At 39.9% G+C, this 21,346-nt stretch overlaps 1 protein-coding gene across 1 annotated transcript in view; it reads right to left on the bottom strand.

The window, feature by feature from the left end:
* RNF115 (ring finger protein 115) overlaps positions 1-21,346 on the bottom strand; it is a 72,300-nt gene that overhangs the window by 42,580 nt on the left and 8,374 nt on the right. Inside the window, exons 2-3 of the mRNA XM_068964853.1 lie at positions 8,061-8,119; positions 3,260-3,302 (exon numbers count right to left, since the gene is read on the bottom strand). Coding sequence (XP_068820954.1) covers positions 3,260-3,302; positions 8,061-8,119 — 102 coding nt within the window. The remainder of the gene's footprint in view (positions 1-3,259; positions 3,303-8,060; positions 8,120-21,346) is intronic.

Below are 21,346 nucleotides of genomic sequence, written 5' to 3'. Positions count from 1 at the left end.
AAGCCATAGCCACTCTTGCACTGAAGTGATATACTCAGGAAAGCTGAGACTTTCAGATCAGATGTCTCACTGGCACCAGGTCATGGTCAGAAGCTTTCAAGTAATCAATGAAATGCTCAGATAGCAATGGGCTCAATTCCCCAGATTATCAACAGGGACCTCAGTATAGCTATGTCCCCTCTCTCTACAATCTGTTAGCAACATTTCTAAATTCACTCTCCACCAACCCTCACACATTACTCAAACATAGTTCCCATTTCACTGGCAACTCTTCTCTATCCTCATCTACTCTTCCTGTTTCCCCCATCCCAGATCTCATTCAGGAAAAAAAAAAAAAAATATACACACACACACACACACACACACACACACACATGCTTGGACTAAGCCTCTTCTAATATATCTAGTGTTTTAAGAATCCAGCATTAATAAATACTAATTAAGAAATAATCTCTTCATTGTACAAGCAACTCTGAAGAAAAATAGAGCAAAACTGAGCATAAGCATTTGCTGGAATTATCAACTGAAATATAGAAAAGAAAAACAACTCTTGTTTCCAAACATAATTTTCTTTCTAGGCTTTTCTTCTAGGGATATGGGTATAATTATTAACTTAAAGCCTATGAACACTGTCTAGAGGAAAAGTGTTTGTGTTTTCTCATCTCTTTGCTTATCTAAATTCCACCTACCCTTTAAGGCTCTAGTACTTGAAGCCTTGTTTTACCTTCTCCATGAATTAATAACAGCTAAAATTTATTAAGCACTCACTATACGGCAGGCACACTGGCCCACACACCTGGCATGTATCAACTCAATCCTCACAACAACCCTCTGAGGTAGGTATTATTATTTTCCCCAATTTACAAAGGAGGAAACAGAGGCACTGACAAATTCTAAGTAATTTTGCCCAGTTTACATAGTCAGTAAGCAGTAGACCCAGGATTTAAACTCAGGCCATCTGGATCTGGGCATATCACTATGTCATTTGACCTCTTTTCCTAAACATCTTAGTCTTTTCAAAGACTGCAGCACACCTAATCTGTCCTTCCTACTGTCTGTCACATACACCCCACAATAAGTTTATTATACCCTCTGTACATTCTTTCTTGTATTCATACTTGTTTCATATGTTTGCACTTGCTCCCCAACTAAATTATTAAGTTCCTTGCACTCAAGGCAACTGTAACATTTGTTTCTTGCTCCAACTTTAGCAGAGTACTGGAAGTGCACTCAACATACACTTCTTAGCTGATTTTTTTAATCCTTGACAACTTCTACAATATTAAAAGACAGGTTTTTTTCTATATAAGTGCAAAATATTTTAAAAGGAGAAAACTGAAATAATCCCTTTGATGACAAGGGAAAACTGGGTGTAATCATACCCTTGCTACAAATCCTGAAGAACATGATGTCACAGGCTATAACTAGGCAAAATTACTTCAACACCTGAAGGATAACTCATGCAGTGTCAGATTTAGCATTACTAAAGTTAGGAAACTGACGAAATATATATATTTATTTTTCTTCTGAATACATCTTCTCCTAGTGAGTCATAACTATAAAACTTGTATTTCCATCTCCTAAAAGAGAACTAACACTTAAGGAAAATCAGATGAAGTTTTTCCTCTGCATATGTAACCAGTAAGTGACAATCTGTGTTATCAGGAATAGCACACACAAGGAAAAAAACATACTAAAACTGGAAAGGCTTTCAGGCCTAGTGAGCAGAATCAATTTTAAGTAATGTTTTTTCATCCATCAAAACAAGAAAATGGGAGTTTAAAGACAATCTATCTTGAATCACACTAACCAACCCACATACCAAGTCAGTTCAGAGTTAAGTAAAAAGCTTAATACCGGATATTGGGAAGTACCACAGACCATAAGTAAAAGAAAATACCCTTAATAAAACAGGATTATTACCCAAACATTAAGTTTCTTGACTATATATCTAATAACATAAAAAATCTGGGGAGCTGAGAATTCTCTAGTGGCCCAGTAGTTAGGACTTGGTGTTTTCACTACTGGGGCCCGGGTTCAATCCCTGGTCAAGGAACTAAGGAACAAACTAGGTTGGGAACTAAGATCCTACAAGCTGCATGGTGTGGCAAAAAAAAAAAAGCCTGAGAGCTCCAAGTCTTAAAATAATTTTCAGAGGATAAAGGAGAGAAGCTTAGGGTTTTATGGGCTTCTTACTGAATACCAGTTTTCAGACACACCTGCAAATACAGTTTTAATTTATACACAAATAAATACTAAGAAGTTTTGCTTGTTCTCAAAACTTGAACTATTTCCAAAAAAGGTTAATGTGATCCTGAAATACAAAGAAATTCCGATTATGGGATTTAATTGTTTTTTTTTTCTTTTAGCATCTGTTAGCTTTCTAGGGCTAACCAAACTATATGGCAGTAGGAGCAAAAGCAAACCAGGGTTTCCATAGGCAGAGGGGGTCTACCCTTGTGAGATATAGTCTCTTAATGCTTATGAACAAAAAGTACTTAATGTCACTTAAACCTTAGGGCTCCCCTGGTGGCTCCAGGGTAAGGAATCCACCTGCCAATGCAGGAGAAATGGGTTCGCTCACTGATTCAGAAAGATCCCACATGTCACATGGCAACTAAGCTTGTGCACCACAACTACCAAGTGCATGCTCCAGAGCCCGAGAGCCACATCTACTGAGTCCACCTGTCACAACTACTGAAGCCCACATGCCCCAGAGTTTGTGCTTTGCAGTAAGAGAACCCACATTATATAAAGAACTGGAAATTAACTATAGGTTCTATCTCAAGACCTGGAAGGCAAGTAAATATCTTATACTTAATCTGGCACCCAAATTCCAATACATATACCAAATTACCATATTCATAAAAGGTAATCTCTAGAAACCAGTACCTCTGTGTAAAACTGTAGACTGTGCCTCAATGCGACTTCAATTATAACTCATCCCCTGCTCTTTACTTGACTGTCACACCACTAAGAGTCTGCAACAGTTATTAAAAAAAACACACACAAGTTTTACATTCTCACACTATATACACAATATAGAAGCAGAAAATAACTGAAACACCACCTAATCAAAGGTTTACTAAAAATAACATGCCAAAGCCCCAACTATTGAACACAAATCCTTCTAAGACTACTCTTGCCTACATTTTCCTTAAACATTCTGAGGTTTTGTTGTACTGGCAAGTGAAAATCTGTCACTGATGTAGCATGAGGCCACTACCTAAAGACTCCATAGAGCCAAAGGGAAACTTACCTCTGAAAACTGTGTTGATGTGCTGCTGCCACCACCTAAAAAACTGAAGAGAAAAAGCAATGAGAAGTGATTCTAGTTTCTATGCCCAGGAGTAAGCTTCCCTCCCAGAACCTAAATATAGAATGGTACAATGAGAACAAATCCCAATAAGGAAAAAGAACTCATCCCAACGTGACACCTACAAAGGAAATTATGAAGAACTTGCATGTGGATTAATCTATGAAAATTAATAGATTTAACACAAATTATAACAAACTACAAAATCAAGGCTAAACCAAGTGAAAAAAATTAGAGAGAGGGGCCATCACAGAGAAGGAAGAGGACCTACAGCCAGCAATGCAACTCAAATCTGAGTAAAGGAAGAAAAATATTTATTCTCAGAAGCTAAAAAATAAAAGTAGATTCTCCAAATAATATTTCACTAAAAAACCACTAACCATCAGATGAACACACAACATTTGAAACTACTAGAAACGATTAAAAATTAGTAATGCAAGGGGTCTGGTACAATATTTAGCATCTTATAAAAGGGCTCAATAAATATCTTCTTCTGATGATGATTATCTTACCCACCCCTCAGAGCCATCCTCCATTAAGACTTTACTAAACTCACCAAACAAGACTCTTCCACAGCCCTCTGCACTCTTGACTTTGATTCTAAATTTGACCTTGTATTATACATATCTAGAACTTGTTTCATCTGTTTCTACTTCTTACCCTTCTTTCAGAAACATAAAATTCAGAGGGTAAAGACTGTATTTTATTCATACCACAAATATATGTATTTATTATGTATCAGCCATTATACAGAGCACTCAGCACTTTTCATAACACTGCTTTACTATATCCTGCATTGATAACTCAAAAGAAAATGTTACTGAATTAATATTGCATGTGTAAACCAACTCTCAAAGACCAGGAAAAAAGATCCCACCATCCCCATGAAATTTGAAAAGAGAGAAAACTGGCTAAAACACTTTGACAGAAAGGGGATGGAAAGAACCACAAGAATTGCTGGATATCACTTTTACTTTAAGACACATACAAGGGTACAAAAGTACACACATTAGCACACAAGCATGCACACACTCACCCCAATGATATAAAGTCCACAAATTACTAGAGCAGCTTTCATTTTCAGAATTACAATAGCAATCCAGGCACCGCACTCAGCTCATTGAGAAAACACACACACCCTGGTTAGTCTGGAACCAAAAGTAAAGAGGAGCTAAGAAGCATCTTAATGAAAGTTAAAGAGGAGAGCGAAAAAGTTGGCTTAAAGCTCAACATTCAGAAAACGAAGATCATGGCATCTGGTCCCATCACTTCACGGCAAATAGATGGGGAAACAGTGTCAGACTTTATTTTGGGGGGCTCCAAAATCACTGCAGATGGTGACTGCAGCCATGAAATTAAAAGACGCTTACTCCTTGGAAGAAAAGTTATGACCAACCTAGATAGTATATTCAAAAGCAGAGACATTAATTTGCCAACTAAGGTCCGTCTAGTCAAGGCTATGGTTTTTCCTGTGGTCATGTATGGATGTGAGAGTTGGACTGTGAAGAAGGCTGAGCGCTGAAGAACTGATGCTTTTGAACTGTGGTGTTGGAAAAGACTCTTGAGAGTCCCTTGGACTGCAAGGAGATAAAGCCAGTCCATTCTGAAGGAGATCAGTCCTGGGATTTCTTTGGAAGGAATGATGCTAAAGCTGAAACTCCAGTACTTTGGCCACCTCATGCGAAGAGTTGACTCATTGGAAAAGACTCTGATGCTGGGAGAACTGGGGGCAGGAGGAGAAGGGGACGACCGAGGATGAGATGGCTGGATGGCATCATTGACTCGATGGACGTGAGTCTGAGTGAACTCCGGGAGATGGTGATGAACAGCGAGGCCTAGCGTGCTGCGATTCATGGGGTTGCAAAGAGTCGGACACGACTGAGCGACTGAACTGAACTGAAAAGTGAAAAAACGAAAGCTAATGCCATTCTCTATCTATGGCATCATTCTCAAGCCTTATTCTCTGATTAGAAACCATTTGACAACTGTTATTTGTTTCAAAGGTTAAAATGTCTCTTGTAAAAAACACTTCCTATGTAGACCAAGCCCCAAATTACCAGTACCTCTATGCTAGATAAATAATTAAATTACCACTGTGTATCCATTTTATTGCTCACACCTAGACAGGCTTCCTGGGCTCTTACTGCCTTTACCATATATTGATAGCTTCAAGGATTCAGGTTATCTTTGGTAATTAAAGGTATCAACTCTTTCTTTTAGGGTTCTTCCATCCCTGCAACTCCCCCAGCCTTCCCTTTCCTTAAAATTCCTTTGTATAGTAAGAATGACAGAGCTGGGGTTCCTTGGTGGCTCAGTGAAGGAATCCACTTGCCAATGCAGGAGACACAGGTTCGATCCCCGATCCAGGAAGATCCCACATGCAGCATGGCAACCAAGTCTGTACACCACAACCCTTGAGCCCGTGCTGGAGAGCCTGGGAGCTGCAACTACTGAGCCCACTACTGAGCCCCACTCTACAGCCCATGTGCCACAACCACTGAAGCCCATAGGCCATAGTGCCCTTGGTCCACAACAAGGGAAGCCACCACAATGAGAAGCCTGAGCACCACAACAAGAGAGTAGCCCCTGCTCGCAGCACCTAGTAAAAGGCCCATGCACAGCAACACAGGCCCAGCACAGTTCAGTTCAGTTCAGTCGCTCAGTCGTGTCCAACTCTTTGTGACCCCATGAACCGCAGCACGCCAGGCCTCCCTGTCCATCACCGACTCCCAGAGTTCACTCAAATTCATGTCCATCGAGTCGGTGATGCCATCCAGCCATCTCACCCTCTGTCGTCCCCTTCTTCTCCTGCCCCCAATCCCTCCCAGCATCAGAGCCCAGCACAGCCAAAAATAAAATAATAATTTTTTTAGAAAGAATGATAGGGCTAATCATAGAGAAGGGATAATAAAAACAATTGCATTTTTCTGAGAAATGTTACAAAGCTTAAGAAAATTTACAAGATGCTCCTCCAGATGAATGTCTAACAGCAAATGGAACCCATTATCCAATGTCCACATAAGGACTTGCTCTCATTAATTTTTACCATCCACTACTTAACACTGTAATTGCTAAGTATTCAAATCAGCAAATGTTCATAAACTTTATAGAAGGTGATTCTAAGCAAATATTTCTTCAACTATTTAAAACACTGATCTTTCAAAAGACATCACCTTTGTATTTGAATATCTGCTACCAATAGCACCTGTATAAGACAACCTTTGACTCACAAACGCACAAATAAAAGATTAAGTCAAGTGAGAGCAGGACCCACAGAATTCAGTTTTCTTCTAGAAAAGATTCATCTTGTAGTTAATCACCAACCTCATGGCTGAAGAAACCAGGATTAGTATTCAAAACCTTTGAAAAAAATGCTCCCCCAAAAAACAACATGCTCTATAACACATGCTGAGCATACCCTGCTTGAAACAAGTATATAATGCAATTATAAGAGCACAAATAAAAAGCTATCCCAAGTTAGCATGCCATCCACACAAAATTGCTAATTTTGCCATCATGCTAATCTTATAGATTGAGCTGGTATTGTGTTATTTAAAACCAAGATTACATCAAGTGTTTGTAGCAAACTAGATCTTCATGCCATATGTTGCCCCAGAAGCTCCAGATCAGATCATACATATAATCACTGATCATTAATAAAATTAAACTAATTGTACATACTGTAAAATGTGTAGTTTTTCCTGGTTGTGGAAGGGGAACTTCAACTTTATATTCTGCCAACAGCAACAGTAAAGGAATTATTTACTGCCATTAAAACCCCCAAAGTCACTCCAATATTAAAAGAAGCCCTCCTATCAACACTATTCTACTTTTTATTATACTTTCATAGCTTTACTCATATTAACCAAGAAGGAATATGTAACACTGGCATTTTCAGAAATAACTTTGCCATTTTATAGGTTTTATACCATCAGTAAGAGCAACAAGAGCCAGTTTCAAGCATTACCAACACACTAATACTACAGTAGGAAGATGGTATGTTTGACCACAATAATCCTAATAAGCACAAGGGACCCAAGGCTTCCTCAGGAATCACAACTCAGTTTCCCTGGCTAGAACAGCCTGTTTATCTTACTAGGTAATCTTTGTCAGAAGTTGCTCCCCAGCCCACCAAATGGGTATAAGAGCAATCTACCTTCAGGCAACAGAGTAGTCACTAAAAACCAACCAATAGTCCAAGAGAAACCCCGAAGTCTCAGAAAATATATGAAAACTCACCAAATTTACTCTGATAGGGATACAGAGGTTTCCCAGGAATGCCACAGTAGATCTCAAGACACCTACTATCGTAGGCAATGGCAACCCACTCCAGTACTCTTGCCTGGAAAATCCCATGGACAGAGGAGTCTGGTAGGCTGCAGTCCATCGGGTCGCGAAGAGTCGGACACAACTGAGCGACTTCACTTTCACTTTTCACTTTCATGCATTGGAGAAGGAAATGGCAACCCACTCCAGTGTTCTTGCCTGGAGAATCCCAGGGACAGGGGAGCCTGGCGGGCTACAGTCTATGGGGTTGCACAAAGTCGGACACAACTAAAGTGACTTAGCACTATCACAATATTTTCCTAATTTTCCCATTTTTCTTCCTCTTTGCCCTGCTACTTCTCTCTCTCAGCAAAGAGTGTAAGTTATAAAACAAATTTCTTTATATTCATTCAGTTGATGCTAAAAAACATAATTTTGATAACAGAATGCTTGATTTATTCATGGGCTTGTACTATACCTGGAATCATCTGTCACTTCTTCAATAAAACCTGATTCACATCTGGGACAAGTATATTCCTATAAAAGAAAGGAAGACATAAATGAGAGTCTTTCACCAGAAAGCTAAGTATATAGTTACAGAACAATATGCGGTACACAAGCTGATGTTGTGATTTGTTGTTTGTACTTGCTGACTCCCAGGATAGTTTTTTCTGTTATACTCCGGCAAGTAATGAATTCCACGTGGTAATTATAGAATGGCTTCATAAGTGATTCCCAGTGAAAACTAAAAGGGAAGAATGTCAAAGTTTGTTTTTTTTAACTTGAACTTTATTTTAACTGTAATGAGTTCATTATCTAATTTTCTCTTCAAATCTAGTGAAAAAACTCCAAGAGATGTATCAGAGCAGTAAAAGATTATAATACTCAATGGGTATAGGAATTGCTTTTTTTTTCTGCTATACTATTTTTTTCCTTTATCTACTCCTTGCCTTTTTGCCCCACTATCATAACCCAAGCTAGCACTGGCTCTAAACAATGACAGGAGACATAAACTGAATCACAGAATAGATCAATTTGTAGACTAGGAATTTACAGTGAAGTTTTTTTTTTTTTACAGTGAAGTTTCACAACACTTCTAACCTATTTTTTGATCATCAACGGTTCCAAATAAAACTTAAATATTCTCAGGTATTCTATAGACATGTTAATTATAATAACCAGAATAATTCCATTATATCAACTTCTATTTCCTTCACTACCAGGAATCCTTCTTTTAATTAAATATCAAGCTTTTGGGCCAATTATCTGTGTCTAGAACTTCTGGGTTATCTTGATGGATTTCTCCACTCCAAGGATCTAATTGGATGGCTCAGACAGTAAAGAATCTGCCTGCAATTCAGGAGACTGGGGTTCGATCCCTGGGTCAGGAAGATCCCCTGGAGAAGGGAATGGCTACCCACTCCAGAATTCTTGTCTGGAGAATCCCATGGACAGAAGAGCCTGGCAGGTTACAGTCCATAGGGTCACAGAGAGTTGGACGTGACTGAACAACATTGGGGCTGATAAGAAAGAATATACTTCTAAGGTTGCTTTACCACAATTTTTAAAAGTATATTTTAATTATTAATACCTATTAAAATAGACCTGGGAAAGACATCTTCAACTATTTTCTTGCTCGCTACATTTTCTAAATCCCAAAGTTTGCCTTATCAGAAGGAAATGTAAGCTGTGTTTGCCTACTCAAACAAAGACAGTCAGAAATGTAACTCGAACATTCAAATGCTTTCTTAAAAGAGGCATAAAGAAAAAAATCAATCCCTTCTGTCAAGAAGACTAGTTTGGTAAGCAGTCAATGCAATAAAAACATTTAAATTTAATAAAACAATTGCTTTAAGCAATGCATACTGGGAATATAAACAAAATACCAAAGTTCTCCTGAGGGAATCAGGGAAAGCTTTATCGGAAACAGAGACTTAAAATATTAGTCTATCTGCTCAATAAAAAAGGAAATTATGAGTTAAAAATCGTAACAATAGAATACAGCATGCATAGCGGTTGGAAGGGAATGGTATGATGAGTGTGAATAGGCAGGCTGAAACCAGGCTATGGAAAACTTCAGATTGCCATGAAATTTATCCTGTAGAGCAGAAACTCTCAACCTTTTTTCTTCTCTACACACATGAAAGATGAGAAACACTAATAATGGGCATACTGTGAATTACTCCAGGCAGGTAATAACCTGGAGAACATACAAATTCCTGAGCCCCTCCCTCTGCTCCTCATCCCCTATCCTCCCAGGTAGCAGTAACTACATTCCTTTCTCTCCCGCAAAGAAAGTTACCTGAAAGCAAGTGAGATGGCCTTTAGAAGGCTAACCTTAAATCTATTTTAATGTTTAAAGTTAAAAAGAAAAAAATCAATTAAGAAACACATTTCTCAAATGTACTCCTTGCCTTTTTGCCACACCATCATAACCCAAGCCAGCACTGGCTCTAAACAATGAATAAGTTCCCTCTTAAGTGCTCTCCTGCTTCTCTTCCAGCCTCTTCCCATCTGTTCTGCATGATAAAGTCAGAATGATCTTTCTAAAACATAAAACAGACCATATCATCCCATCTTAAAACCTTTCAACTATTTCCAGAAACACTCAGAATAAAATCAAACTCTTAAAAATGACTTGCAAGGCCTTGATTCAGCCGGTCCCTGTTTAACTTGCCAACCTCATTTCAGGCTACCTGCCTCAGTGAATTCCAGTCACAAAGACCTTTCAATTACTCTAACTCATCAAGCTGATCCCTGCCTCAAGCTTTCACACATTCTGCTCCTACAACTGAAAACACTATTCCCCTAACTCTTTGCATGGCAAGGGACTTTCAGTCTTTTAGGTCTCCATTTTGAGGTCACATTGGAAAGCCCCTCATTCACTATTCAGTCTAAAGTGCTTTCCTCCTCTTTTTAAAAAGAATTTATTTATTTTTGGTTGCACTGAGTCTTCGTTGCTGTGTGTGAGCGTTCTCTAGTTGCAGCAAGCAGAGGCTACTTATCGTTGCAGGGCATGGGCTTCCCATCGCAGTGGCTTCCCTTGTTGCGGAGCACAGGCTCCAGGCACACAGGCTTCAGCAGTTGTGGTGCAGAAGGCTTAGCTACTCTGCAGCATGTGGAATTCTCCTGGACCAGGGATTGAACCTGTGTCACCTGCATTGGCAGGCAGATTCCTATCCACTTGTAACACCAGGGAAGTCCTCTCCTCTTCTTATTTTCTCCTTGTGGCTCCTAATTCATTCCTTTATAGTACTTATCACAGTTTGTAATTATATATTTGTTTAATGCTTTCTTAATGTCTGTAACCATTCAGAAAGCTTTAAGTTTCATAAAGGCAGGGTTCAGATCAATTTTGTCTACTATTATATCCCTAAAACAGTCAGGTATTCAATAAATATTTACTGAATAAACAAACATGAAACTTCTTGCCACACATCTCACAACTAGGAGTCAAAGTAGCAGAATCTAATACAATCAGAGAATGGTTAGAGTGAAAGTAAACAACTAAAAGAGCTGGAAGTTTAAGAAGTTGGGGCCTGCCCATGGGATAGTGAAGCCTAAGATTTCAAAAGAAGCAATGTTCTGGATGATCACGAAGTCCAAGATACAGCTATGAGAGTAGGTGGTGTAATAATTATACAATTATTATTGTATGCTAAAGCTGAAACATTAAAAGACGCTTACTCCTTGGAAGAAAAGTTATGACCAACCTAGATAGCACATTCAAAAGCAGAGACATTACTTTGCCAACTAAGGTCCGTCTAGTCAAGGCTATGGTTTTTCCTGTGGTCATGTATGGATGTGAGAGTTGGACTGTGAAGAAGGCTGAGCATCGAAGAATTGATGCTTTTGAACTGTGGTGTTGGAAAAGACTCTTGAGGGTCCCTTGGACTGCAAGGAGATCCAACCAGTCCATTCTAAAGGAGATCAGTCCTGGGTGTTCTTTGGAAGGACTGATGCTAAAGCTGAAACTCCAGTACTTTGGCCACCTCGTGCGAAGAGTTGACTCATTGGAAAAGACTCTGATTCTGGGAGGGATTGGGGGCAGGAGGAGAAGGGGACGACAGAGGATGAGATGGCTGGATGGCATCACTGACTCGATGGACGTGAATCTGAGTGATCTCCAGCATTTGGTGATGGACAGGGAGGCCTGGCGTGCTGCGATTCATGGGGTCGCAAAGAGTCATACACGACTGAGCGACTGAACTGAACTGAATCACATTTATTTCATAATCAACATTAAGTATATACAGAAATATTATACATGTATTTTTAAAATTTTTAATTGGAGGATAATTGCTTTACAATATTGTGATGGCTTCTACCATATACCAACATGAATCAGCCATAGGTACACATTATATCCCCTCCCTCTTAAATCTCCCTCCCACCTCCTACCCCATCCCACCCTCCTAGGCTGTCACAGAGCACCTGATTAGAGCTCAGTGCATCATACAACAAATTTTCACTATCTAGTTTACATATGGTAAGTTATGTTTCCACGCTACACTCTCAGTTGGCCCCACCCACTTCTTCCCTCACCGTGTCCACAAGTCTGTTCTTTATGTCTGCATCGCCACTGCTGCCCTGCAAATAGGCTCCTAGATTCCATATATATGTGTTAATACGTGATATTTGTTTTTCTCTTTCTGACTTACTTTACTCTGTATAACAGGCTCTATATTCATCCACCTCAATAGGACTGAATGTAGTCTTTTTTATGGCTGAGTAATATTCTATTGTAATATTCCATTGTATGTATGTACCACAACTTTTTTATTAATTCATCTGTTGATGGACCTCTAGGTTGCTTCCATGTCCCATGTATTGTAAATAGTGCTGCAACGAAAGCTGGGGCACATATGGCTCTTTCAATTATGGTTTTCTCAGGGTATATGCCCAATGGTGGGACTGTTGCATCATATGGCAATTCTACTCCTAGTTTTTTAAGCACTATCCATAATGTTCTCCATAGTGACAGTTATCAATTTACATTCCCACCATGGAGTAAGTAAGGTCTTTAAAGGGTCATCTACACTGATCCTGAACTTTCAATGATGTTTAGAACTGTGATAAAAAGAAAATAATTTCAGAAGGTAGATATCATAATTGGGAAGACAGAAGAGAGACTTGAAGCAAGAATCACACTGATTTAGAGTAGAGAAATGTACAAGTTCTCTGTTCGTGATCCCAGACATAGTTCTAAGAACCAGATCACTGAATTTGGAGAGCCCTGTGACTTCTTTACCTATAGAATACTGAGCTAATTCCAGACAATGTTCTTAACTGCCTAACAGTTTCTGCTTTCTGAGTCTTAAAGAACTGAGCAGTCACACAAGTCTGGGCTACTCTGCTGGACAGCAAGCAAAGAGGAACTAAAGAACCTCTTGATGAGGTGAAAGAAGAGAGTGAAAAGCCTGGCTTAAAACTCAATATTCAAAAAAAAGACCATCATTACATCCAGTCCCATCACTTCATTGCAAACAGAAGAGGAAAAAGTGGAAACAGTGACAGACTTTACTTTCTTGGGCTCCAAAACCACTTCAGTCAATGATTGCAGCCAAGAAATTAAAAGATACTAGCTCCTTGGAAGAAAAGCTATGACAAACCTAGACAGCATATTAAAAAGCAAGAGACATTAACTTTGCCAACAAAAGTCTGTATAGTCAAACTATGGTTTTCCAGTAATCATGTAAGGATGTAAGAGTTGGACCACAAAGTTGAGTGACAAAGAATTGATGCTTTGAATTACAGTGCTGGAGAAGACTCTTGAGAGTCCCTTGCACAGCAAGGAGATCAAACCAGTCAATCCTAACAGAAATCAACCCTGAACATTCATTGCAAGGACTGATGCTGAAGCTCCAATACTTCGGCCACCTGAAGCAAAGCGTCAACTCACTGGAAAAGCCCCTGATGCGAAGAAAGATTGAGAGCAGGAGGAGAAAGGGGTGACAGAAGATGAGATGGTTGGATGGCATCATCAACTCAACAGACATGAGTTTAGCAAACTCCAAGAGATAGTGAAGGACAGGGAAGCCCGACATGCTGCAGTTAATGGGGTCACAAAGAGTCAGACATGAATTAGCGATTAAACAACTCTGCTGGACAGAGAGGTCACACAGATGAGCACTGAGACATCACCGAAGGACTGGATTGTAAGAGGGAAAAACTACCTTGGAGGTCCATCCCAGTAGTGCCTTCAGACGGCTCCCTCCAGTTTTGTGGACTACAAACAGATGAAAGATCTCAAGTGAAAACTGACCAGCTGAACTCTATAAATCCATAAGAACATGAAAGATAATATAATAACTGTTTCAAGTCACTAAAGTTTGGGGTGACTTTTTAGGCAGTAACAGAAAACCAGAATATTGACCAAGGGATGAGAGTTTTGAATCCTCGTCTTTTTTGAATTCAAAACCCCATATTCTTTTCATTACACCTCACTGATTGACAATAATTACTCTTTTAAAGAAAGGAATAGGAACTATAATTTGCTGATGATTGAATGGAAAAGTTTATGTCAAGGCCAAATCAGACTTGGGAGATTCAGCAACCTTCCAGACCCCTCCTTCCCTTAACAAGAGAGCATTACCCTGATGAATATACAATCCAGGGTCTGAAACCTTCTATCTTACAAGATCAGAAATTTAATCTAGCACTCAGAGAAGACCTGTCTCTTAAGAGGAAGATTCACATAAAACCAAATTCAGAGGCCATGTATATAAAAACCAGAATGTCAATTTAATTTCAACAAAAAGAGTTACTGAGTGGCTAATTTACTTTTACTATTCAGCACAGTCTTCCTCAATAAATAATTCTACCTGAGAGGAAAGACACATGAGTACAGGAATCACAGACCTGAATTCTACACTCAAATCTCTATTTATTAGTTGTATTATTATAAACGTTATGCTGTTTGCAAATTACCTAATTCAATGATTGCCACATTAGACATATAATATAGCTACTGTAGTTATTCCATATTATAATCACCTGTGTCATCAGACTAAGATAGCCTAATATATCCATTTCCACAATCAGCATAAGCCAGATTCTCAAAATCAATGATCTGTGTTTCTTCTCCCTCTGGGCAGGAAGAAAACAGCATATGTTCGCCTGACTCTTTTTTCTATTCTTCCACTCGTGATCTACAATTTCCACACCTTCTAATAGATACATTCTTTCTCCTGTTAGAATATAATACACAATTACTTGGCTGTATTTTCTTACTTACAATCACAATTTAGTCCTGCCCTACACTGAGATTACAACCAGACTAGATTTTAAGTATTTATCTCTTGGGTCATTTCTTAAGATGGCTAACTTGGCATTTTAATTTTTCCTAATTTTTTTTCAGAGGTAATGTTAAGTTCCCTTTGGGGGAACATCCATGAATTAAGGAGAATTTGTAAGAAGATCAACAAGAACCAAACATAGTCTCTGACTCTACACTCCTCCCACACCCAAGCCTTGGTCTTAGTATATCATCCTGATATATCCAGATTACAGAGTTTAAAATTTTAAGCATAACAGGTTTTGGAGGGGAGGGCAAAAAGCAAGGATAAAAGTGAATTAAAGGCTCACTATAGGTCTGGCACTATGCATGTCTCCAAACTTAACTGCTTTCCTCCAGGGCCTGAACATTTACTACATGAAACTCCAGAGAAGACACTCAGTAGCAGGTACACTTGAATGAACTACTTTGGATGATCCACTGCCTGTTTCATCTAAAAATATCCACAAAGAGAAGTATTTTTCACCATTAATAGTCTGAATCAGGAACAACTCCCTAAGTGCAGCTTAGCCCTGAGGTTTACTCACTGAGAAGAATAGTCCTAGAAGACACAAAGCACTCAGAATGTAAGTGAAAAGGACTTTTGGGGTTTTTCTTTTTGTGTCTGTGGTTTTTAGGAGGAAAGGATGGTTTTAATGGATAATTTTATTTTCCTTCTTATATTTCATGGGCTAACATCACAAAATGTCAGGTCTTGGTAAAACAATAACCTACAAGCCAAGACTTATTTATATTAAATCCCATACTGTGAAATTTATATACCCTTTAACTTTGTACAAATTTACATCCAATGTTTATTCATAATATGAAATATAATATAAAAACTTACTATTTACTTTCTAATTCCACAGCTTTGTTGTTCTATGTGTTCACGAAGTCTTTTTTATTTTAGCTAAAAGAAAAGCCTATCTTCCATGTCATTTGACAGAATCCAAATCTAAGATCACAATATTAAGTCAGTCATGTTCTATTCTTCATATTCTCTGCTGCTGCTGCTAAGTAGCTTCAGTCATGTCCGACTCTGTGCGACCCCATAGACGGCAGCCCACCAGGCTCCCCTATCCCTGGGATTCTCCAGGCAAGAACACTGGAGTGGGTTGCCATTTCCTCCAATGCATGAAAGTGAAAAGTGAAAGTGAAGCTGCTCAGTCGTATCGGACTCTTCGCGACCACATGGACTGCAGCCTACCAGGCTCCTCTGTCCATGGGATTTTCCAGGCAAAAGTACTGGAGCGGGGTGCCATCACCTTCTCCGTCATATTCTCTAGAGTATCACAAGGCAAATTATTGAGAAACTCATAATTAGAAGGATTAGGAACACAAACTGTTTGAAACACACCACAGTTCCTGCTTAGGCTAGAACCCACCACACCATGAATTTCATGTCAACTTACATCTCTAACATCAACCACACAGCTTTTCTCGTAGAGAAAGTGAAAGTCGCTCAGTCGTGTCTGACTCTGCAACCCCATGTACTATATATAGTCCATGGAATTCTTCAGGCCACAACTGGAGTCAATAGCCATTCCCTTCTACATGGGATCTTCCCAACCCAGGGATCAAACCCAGGTCTCCCTCATTGCAGGCAGATTCTTTACCATCTGAGGCACTAGGAAAGCCCAAGAATACTGGAGTGGGTAGCCTATCCCTTTTCCAGTGGATCTTCCCCGACCCAGGAATCAAAATGGGGTCTCCTGAACAGCAGGCAGATTCTTTACCAGCTGAACTACCAGGGAAGCCCTTAAGTTTTCTATAATCTCCTATGATTATTCTTTTACATTCCAGGTTACACTTTCTGCCTTTTTAAAGCATCAGTTCAGTTCAGTCGTTCAGTCGTGTCCGACTCTTTGCAACTCCATGAATCGTAGCACGCCAGGCCTCCCTGTCCATTACCCACTCCCGGAGTTTCCCCAAACTCATGTCCATCGAGTCGGTGATGCCATCCAGCCATCTCATCCTCTGTCGTCCCCTTCTCCTCCTGCCCCCAGTCCCTCCCAGAATCAGAGTCTTTTCCAATAAGTCAACTCTTCGCATGAGGTGGCCAAAGTATTGGAGTTTCAGCTTCAGCATCAGTCCTTCCAATGAACACCTAGGACTGATCTCCTTTAGGATGGACTGGTTGGATCTCCTTGCAGTCCAAGGGACTCTCAAGAGTCTTCTCCAACACCACAGTTCAAAAGCATCAATTCTTCGGTGCTCAGCTTTCTTCACAGTCCAACTCTCCCATCCATACATGACCACTGGAAAAACCGTGGCCTTGACTAGACAGACCTTAGTCGGCAAAGTAATGTTTCCGCTTTTGAATATGCTGTCTAGCTTGCTCACAGCTTTTCTTCCAAGGGGCAAGTGTCTTTTAATTTCATGGCTGCAATCACCATCTGCAGTGATTTTGGAGTCCAAAAAAATAAAGTCTGACACTGTTTCCACTGTTTCCTCATCTATTTCCCATGAAGTGATGGGACCGGAGACCATGATCTTCGTTTTCTGAATGTTGAGCTTTAAGCCAACTTTTTCACTCTCCTCTTTCACTTTCATCAAAAGGCTTTTTAGTTTCTCTTCACTTTCTGCCATAAGGGTGGTGTCATCTGCTTATCTGAGGTTATTGATATTTCTCCCAGCAATCTTGATTCCAGCTTGTACTTCTTCCAGCCCAGCGTTTCTCATGATGTACTCTGCATAGAAGTTAAATAAGCAGGGTGACAGTATACAGCCTTGATGTACTCCTTTTCCTATTTGGAACCAGTCTGTTGTTCCATGTCCAGTTCTAACTGTTGCTTCCTGATCTGCATACAGGTTTCTCAAGAGGCAGGTCAGGTGGTCTGGTATTCCCATTTCTTTCAGAATTTTCCACAGTTTATTGTGATCCACAAGTCAAAGGCTTTGGCATAGTCAATAAAGCAGAAATAGATGTTGTTCTGAAACTCTCTCGCTTTTACCATGATCCAGCACATGTTGGCAATTTGATCTCTGGTTCCTCTGCCTTTTCTAAAACCACCTTGAACATCTGGAAGTCCATGGTTCACATATTGCTGAAGCCTGGCTTGAAGTATTTTGAGCATTACTTTACTAGCGTATGAGATGAGTGCAATTGTGCAGTAGTTTGAGCATTCTTTGGCATTGCCTTTCTTTGGGATTGGAATGAAAACTGACCTTTTCCAGTCCTGTGGCCACTGCTGAGTTTCCCAAATGTGCTGGCATAGTGAGTGCAGCACTTTCACAGCATTATCTTTCAGGATTTGAAATAGCTCAACTGGAATTCCATCACCTCCACTAGTTTTGTTCATAGTGATGCTTTCTAAGGCCCACTTGACTTCACATTCCAGGATGTCTGGCTCTTGGTGAGTGATCACACCATCCTGACTATCTGGGTCGTGAAGATCTTTTTTGTACAGTTCTTCTGTGTATTCTCGCCACCTCTTAATATCTTCTGCTTCTGTTAGGTCCATACCATTTCTGTCCTTTATCGAGCCCATCTTTGCATGAAATGTACCCTTGGTATATCTAATTTTCTTGAAGAGATCTCTAGTCTTTCCCATTCTGTTGTTTTCCTCTATTTCTTTGCATTCATTGCTGAGGAAGGCTTTCTTATCTCTCCATGCTATTCTCTGGAACTCTGCATTCAGATGCTAATATCTTTCCTTTTCTCCTTTGCTTTTCACTTCTCTGTTCACAGCTATTTGTAAGGCCTCCTCAGATGGCCATTTTGCTTTTTTTGCATTTCTTTTCCATGGGGATGGTCTTGATCCCTGTCTCCTATACAATGTCATGAACCTCCATCCATAGTTCATCAGGCACTCTATCAGATCTAGTCCCTTAAATCTATTTCTCACTTCCACTATATAATCATAAAGGATTTCATTTAAGTCATACCTGAATGGTCTAGTGGTTTTCCCTACTTTCTTCAATTTAAGTCTGCATTTGGCAATAAGGAGTTCGTGATCTGAGCCACAGTCAGCTCCTGGTCTTGTTTTTGCATCAAGGGAACCCCAAAACAAAGTTAATAGATCTGAAATAGGCTGGGACTTGTGACCCTTTACTGCAGTGCTTGCACCTGGACAAACTAAGGAACTAAAAGCAAGAGTTTCAGAAAAACATCTGCTTTACTGATTACATCAAAGCCTTTGTGTGGATCACAACAAACTGGAAAATTTTTCAAGAGATGGGAATACCAGACCACCTTACCTGTCTCCTGAGAAATCTTTATGCAGGTCAAGAAGCAACAGTTAGAACTGGACAGGGAACAACAGACTGGTTCCAAATTGGGAAAGGAGTATGTCACAGCTGTATATTGTCACCCTGCTTATTTAACTTATATGCAGAAATCATCATGTGAAATAGCGACCTAGATGAAGCACAAGCTGGAATCAAGATTGCCAGGAGAAATATCAATAACCTCAGATATGCAGATGACACCACTCTTATGGCAGAAAGTAAAGAGGAACTGAAGAGCTTCTTATGAAAGTGAAAGAGAAGAGTGAAAAAGCTGGCTTAAAAGTCAACATTCAAAAAACTATCATCATGGCATCCAGTCCCATGACTTCATGGCAAATAGATGGGGAAACAATGGAAACAGTGAGAGATTTTATTTTCTTAGGCTCCAAAATCACTGCAGAGGGTGACTGCAGCCATGAAATTAAAAGATGCTTGCTCCTTGGAAGAGAAGTTATGGCAAACCTAGACAGCATATTAAAAAGCAGAGACAGAGTGGGATGATTTGGGAGAATGGCATTGAAAGAAAAAAAATAAAATAAAATAAAAAGCAGAGACATTACTTTGCTGACAAAGGTCTGTGTCGTCAAAGCTGTGGATTTTCCAACAGTCGTGTATGGATATGAGAGTTGGACTATAAAGAAAGCTGAGCACTGAAGAATTGATGCTTCTGAACTGTGGAGTTGGCAAAGACTCTTGAGAGTCTCTTGGACTGCAAGGAGATCCAACCAGTCCATCCTAAAGGAAAATGGTCCTGAATATTCACTGGAAGGACTGGTGCTGAAACTGAAGCTCCACTACTTTGGCCACCTAATACGAAGAACTGACTCTTTGGAAAAGAGCATGATGCTGGGAAAGATTGAAGGCAGGAGGAGAAGGGGAGGACAGAGGATGAGATGGTTGGATGGCATCACCAACTCGATGGACAGGAGTTTGAGCAAGTTCTGGGAGTTGGTGATGGACAGGAAGGCCTGGCGTGCTGCAGTCCATGGGGTTGCAAAGAGTCAGACACAACTAAGCGACTGAACTGAAGTGAAAAGTAATTCCATAAACGCACAGTTGGGGCAGTTATGAACAGTAAGATACAGAAAGGCCACACACTGACTGACTTTTCGGAGATGTAGGCGGTGTTGGGAACAAAAGCACATGGTTCCTGCACACAGCATCACCAGAGGTGGGGAGGCCACCTAAACTATGCTTCCTGCCCATCCCACCCATTCACCCGTACCCTTACCTCATTTAAGGAACCACTAGCTCATCTCACCTCAGAAAACGAGCAGGGTTATCTGTTTCTTACTTGAAGCACAAGTTCCAATAAAGCCTTGCCTGAACTTCTCATCTGGCCTCTTATCAATTTCTATTGATTAATGAGTCCACAGACCCAGGTCAGTAACAGAACTTCTGGGTTCTATTCCCAGTTCCACCAGTTCATGGTCTTTGGGAAGACCTGTTTCTCCATCTGTAAAACTGGAACACAGATGTTGTCTTCATTTACTTGTCTCTTCTAACTCTCCTTCAGGAAAACAAGAAGTCTCATTCATTCAACTCTTATATTGAGTTAATACTGAAGATTTGGGGGCTTCCCAGGTGGCTCAGTGGTAAAGAATCCACCTGTCAAGCAGGAGATGCCAGTTTTTTCCCTGGGTCAGGAAGATCCCCTCAAGAAGGAAATGGCAACCACGCCAGTGTTCCTGCCTCAGAAATCCCATGGACAGAGAAGCCTTGCTGGCTACAGTCCACGGGGCTGTGAAAGAGAACACAACCTAGCGACTGAACAACAACCATACTTAAATTCAGGATATTCACAGAAGTTTGTTTTATATGTCTTTACTTCCCTAAGTGGAAGTTTATTATTAGAACATAAACTTTGTACATGATTTCAGTGACTTTTAATCCCAGGTTATTTTTCTTTCCCCACCAAGTATGCTTTTCTTTCTGCACCATGCTTAGAATGTAGGGCTTAGAATATAATTGCTGAATGAATGAAGGTTGTCAGTTTAAGTAAGACGAGTCTATCAGCCTAAACTGAATGTAAGAAGACAAACTTCTCTCTCAGACTATGATGGTACATAATAGAACTAAGGGCAAACTTTTAGGATCATTTACTATTTTATATCTATGCCACTGAGTTGTTCCCCTTCTTGCTGCCTTTACTGTAAGCAAGCAAAGAACACTATAACTAAACCCTTTCTGGCTATACTGTGTTAACTTTATCTCTGATAACTCTTGTGGTTTAGTCCATTTTTTTTTTTCCTTAG

The sequence above is a fragment of the Capricornis sumatraensis genome, chromosome 2 (assembly GCF_032405125.1).
Source record: "Capricornis sumatraensis isolate serow.1 chromosome 2, serow.2, whole genome shotgun sequence".
NCBI lineage: Eukaryota > Metazoa > Chordata > Mammalia > Artiodactyla > Bovidae > Capricornis > Capricornis sumatraensis.
Note: the sequence above shows the minus strand (reverse complement) of the source record. Positions and strands in the feature narration are given on the sequence as shown.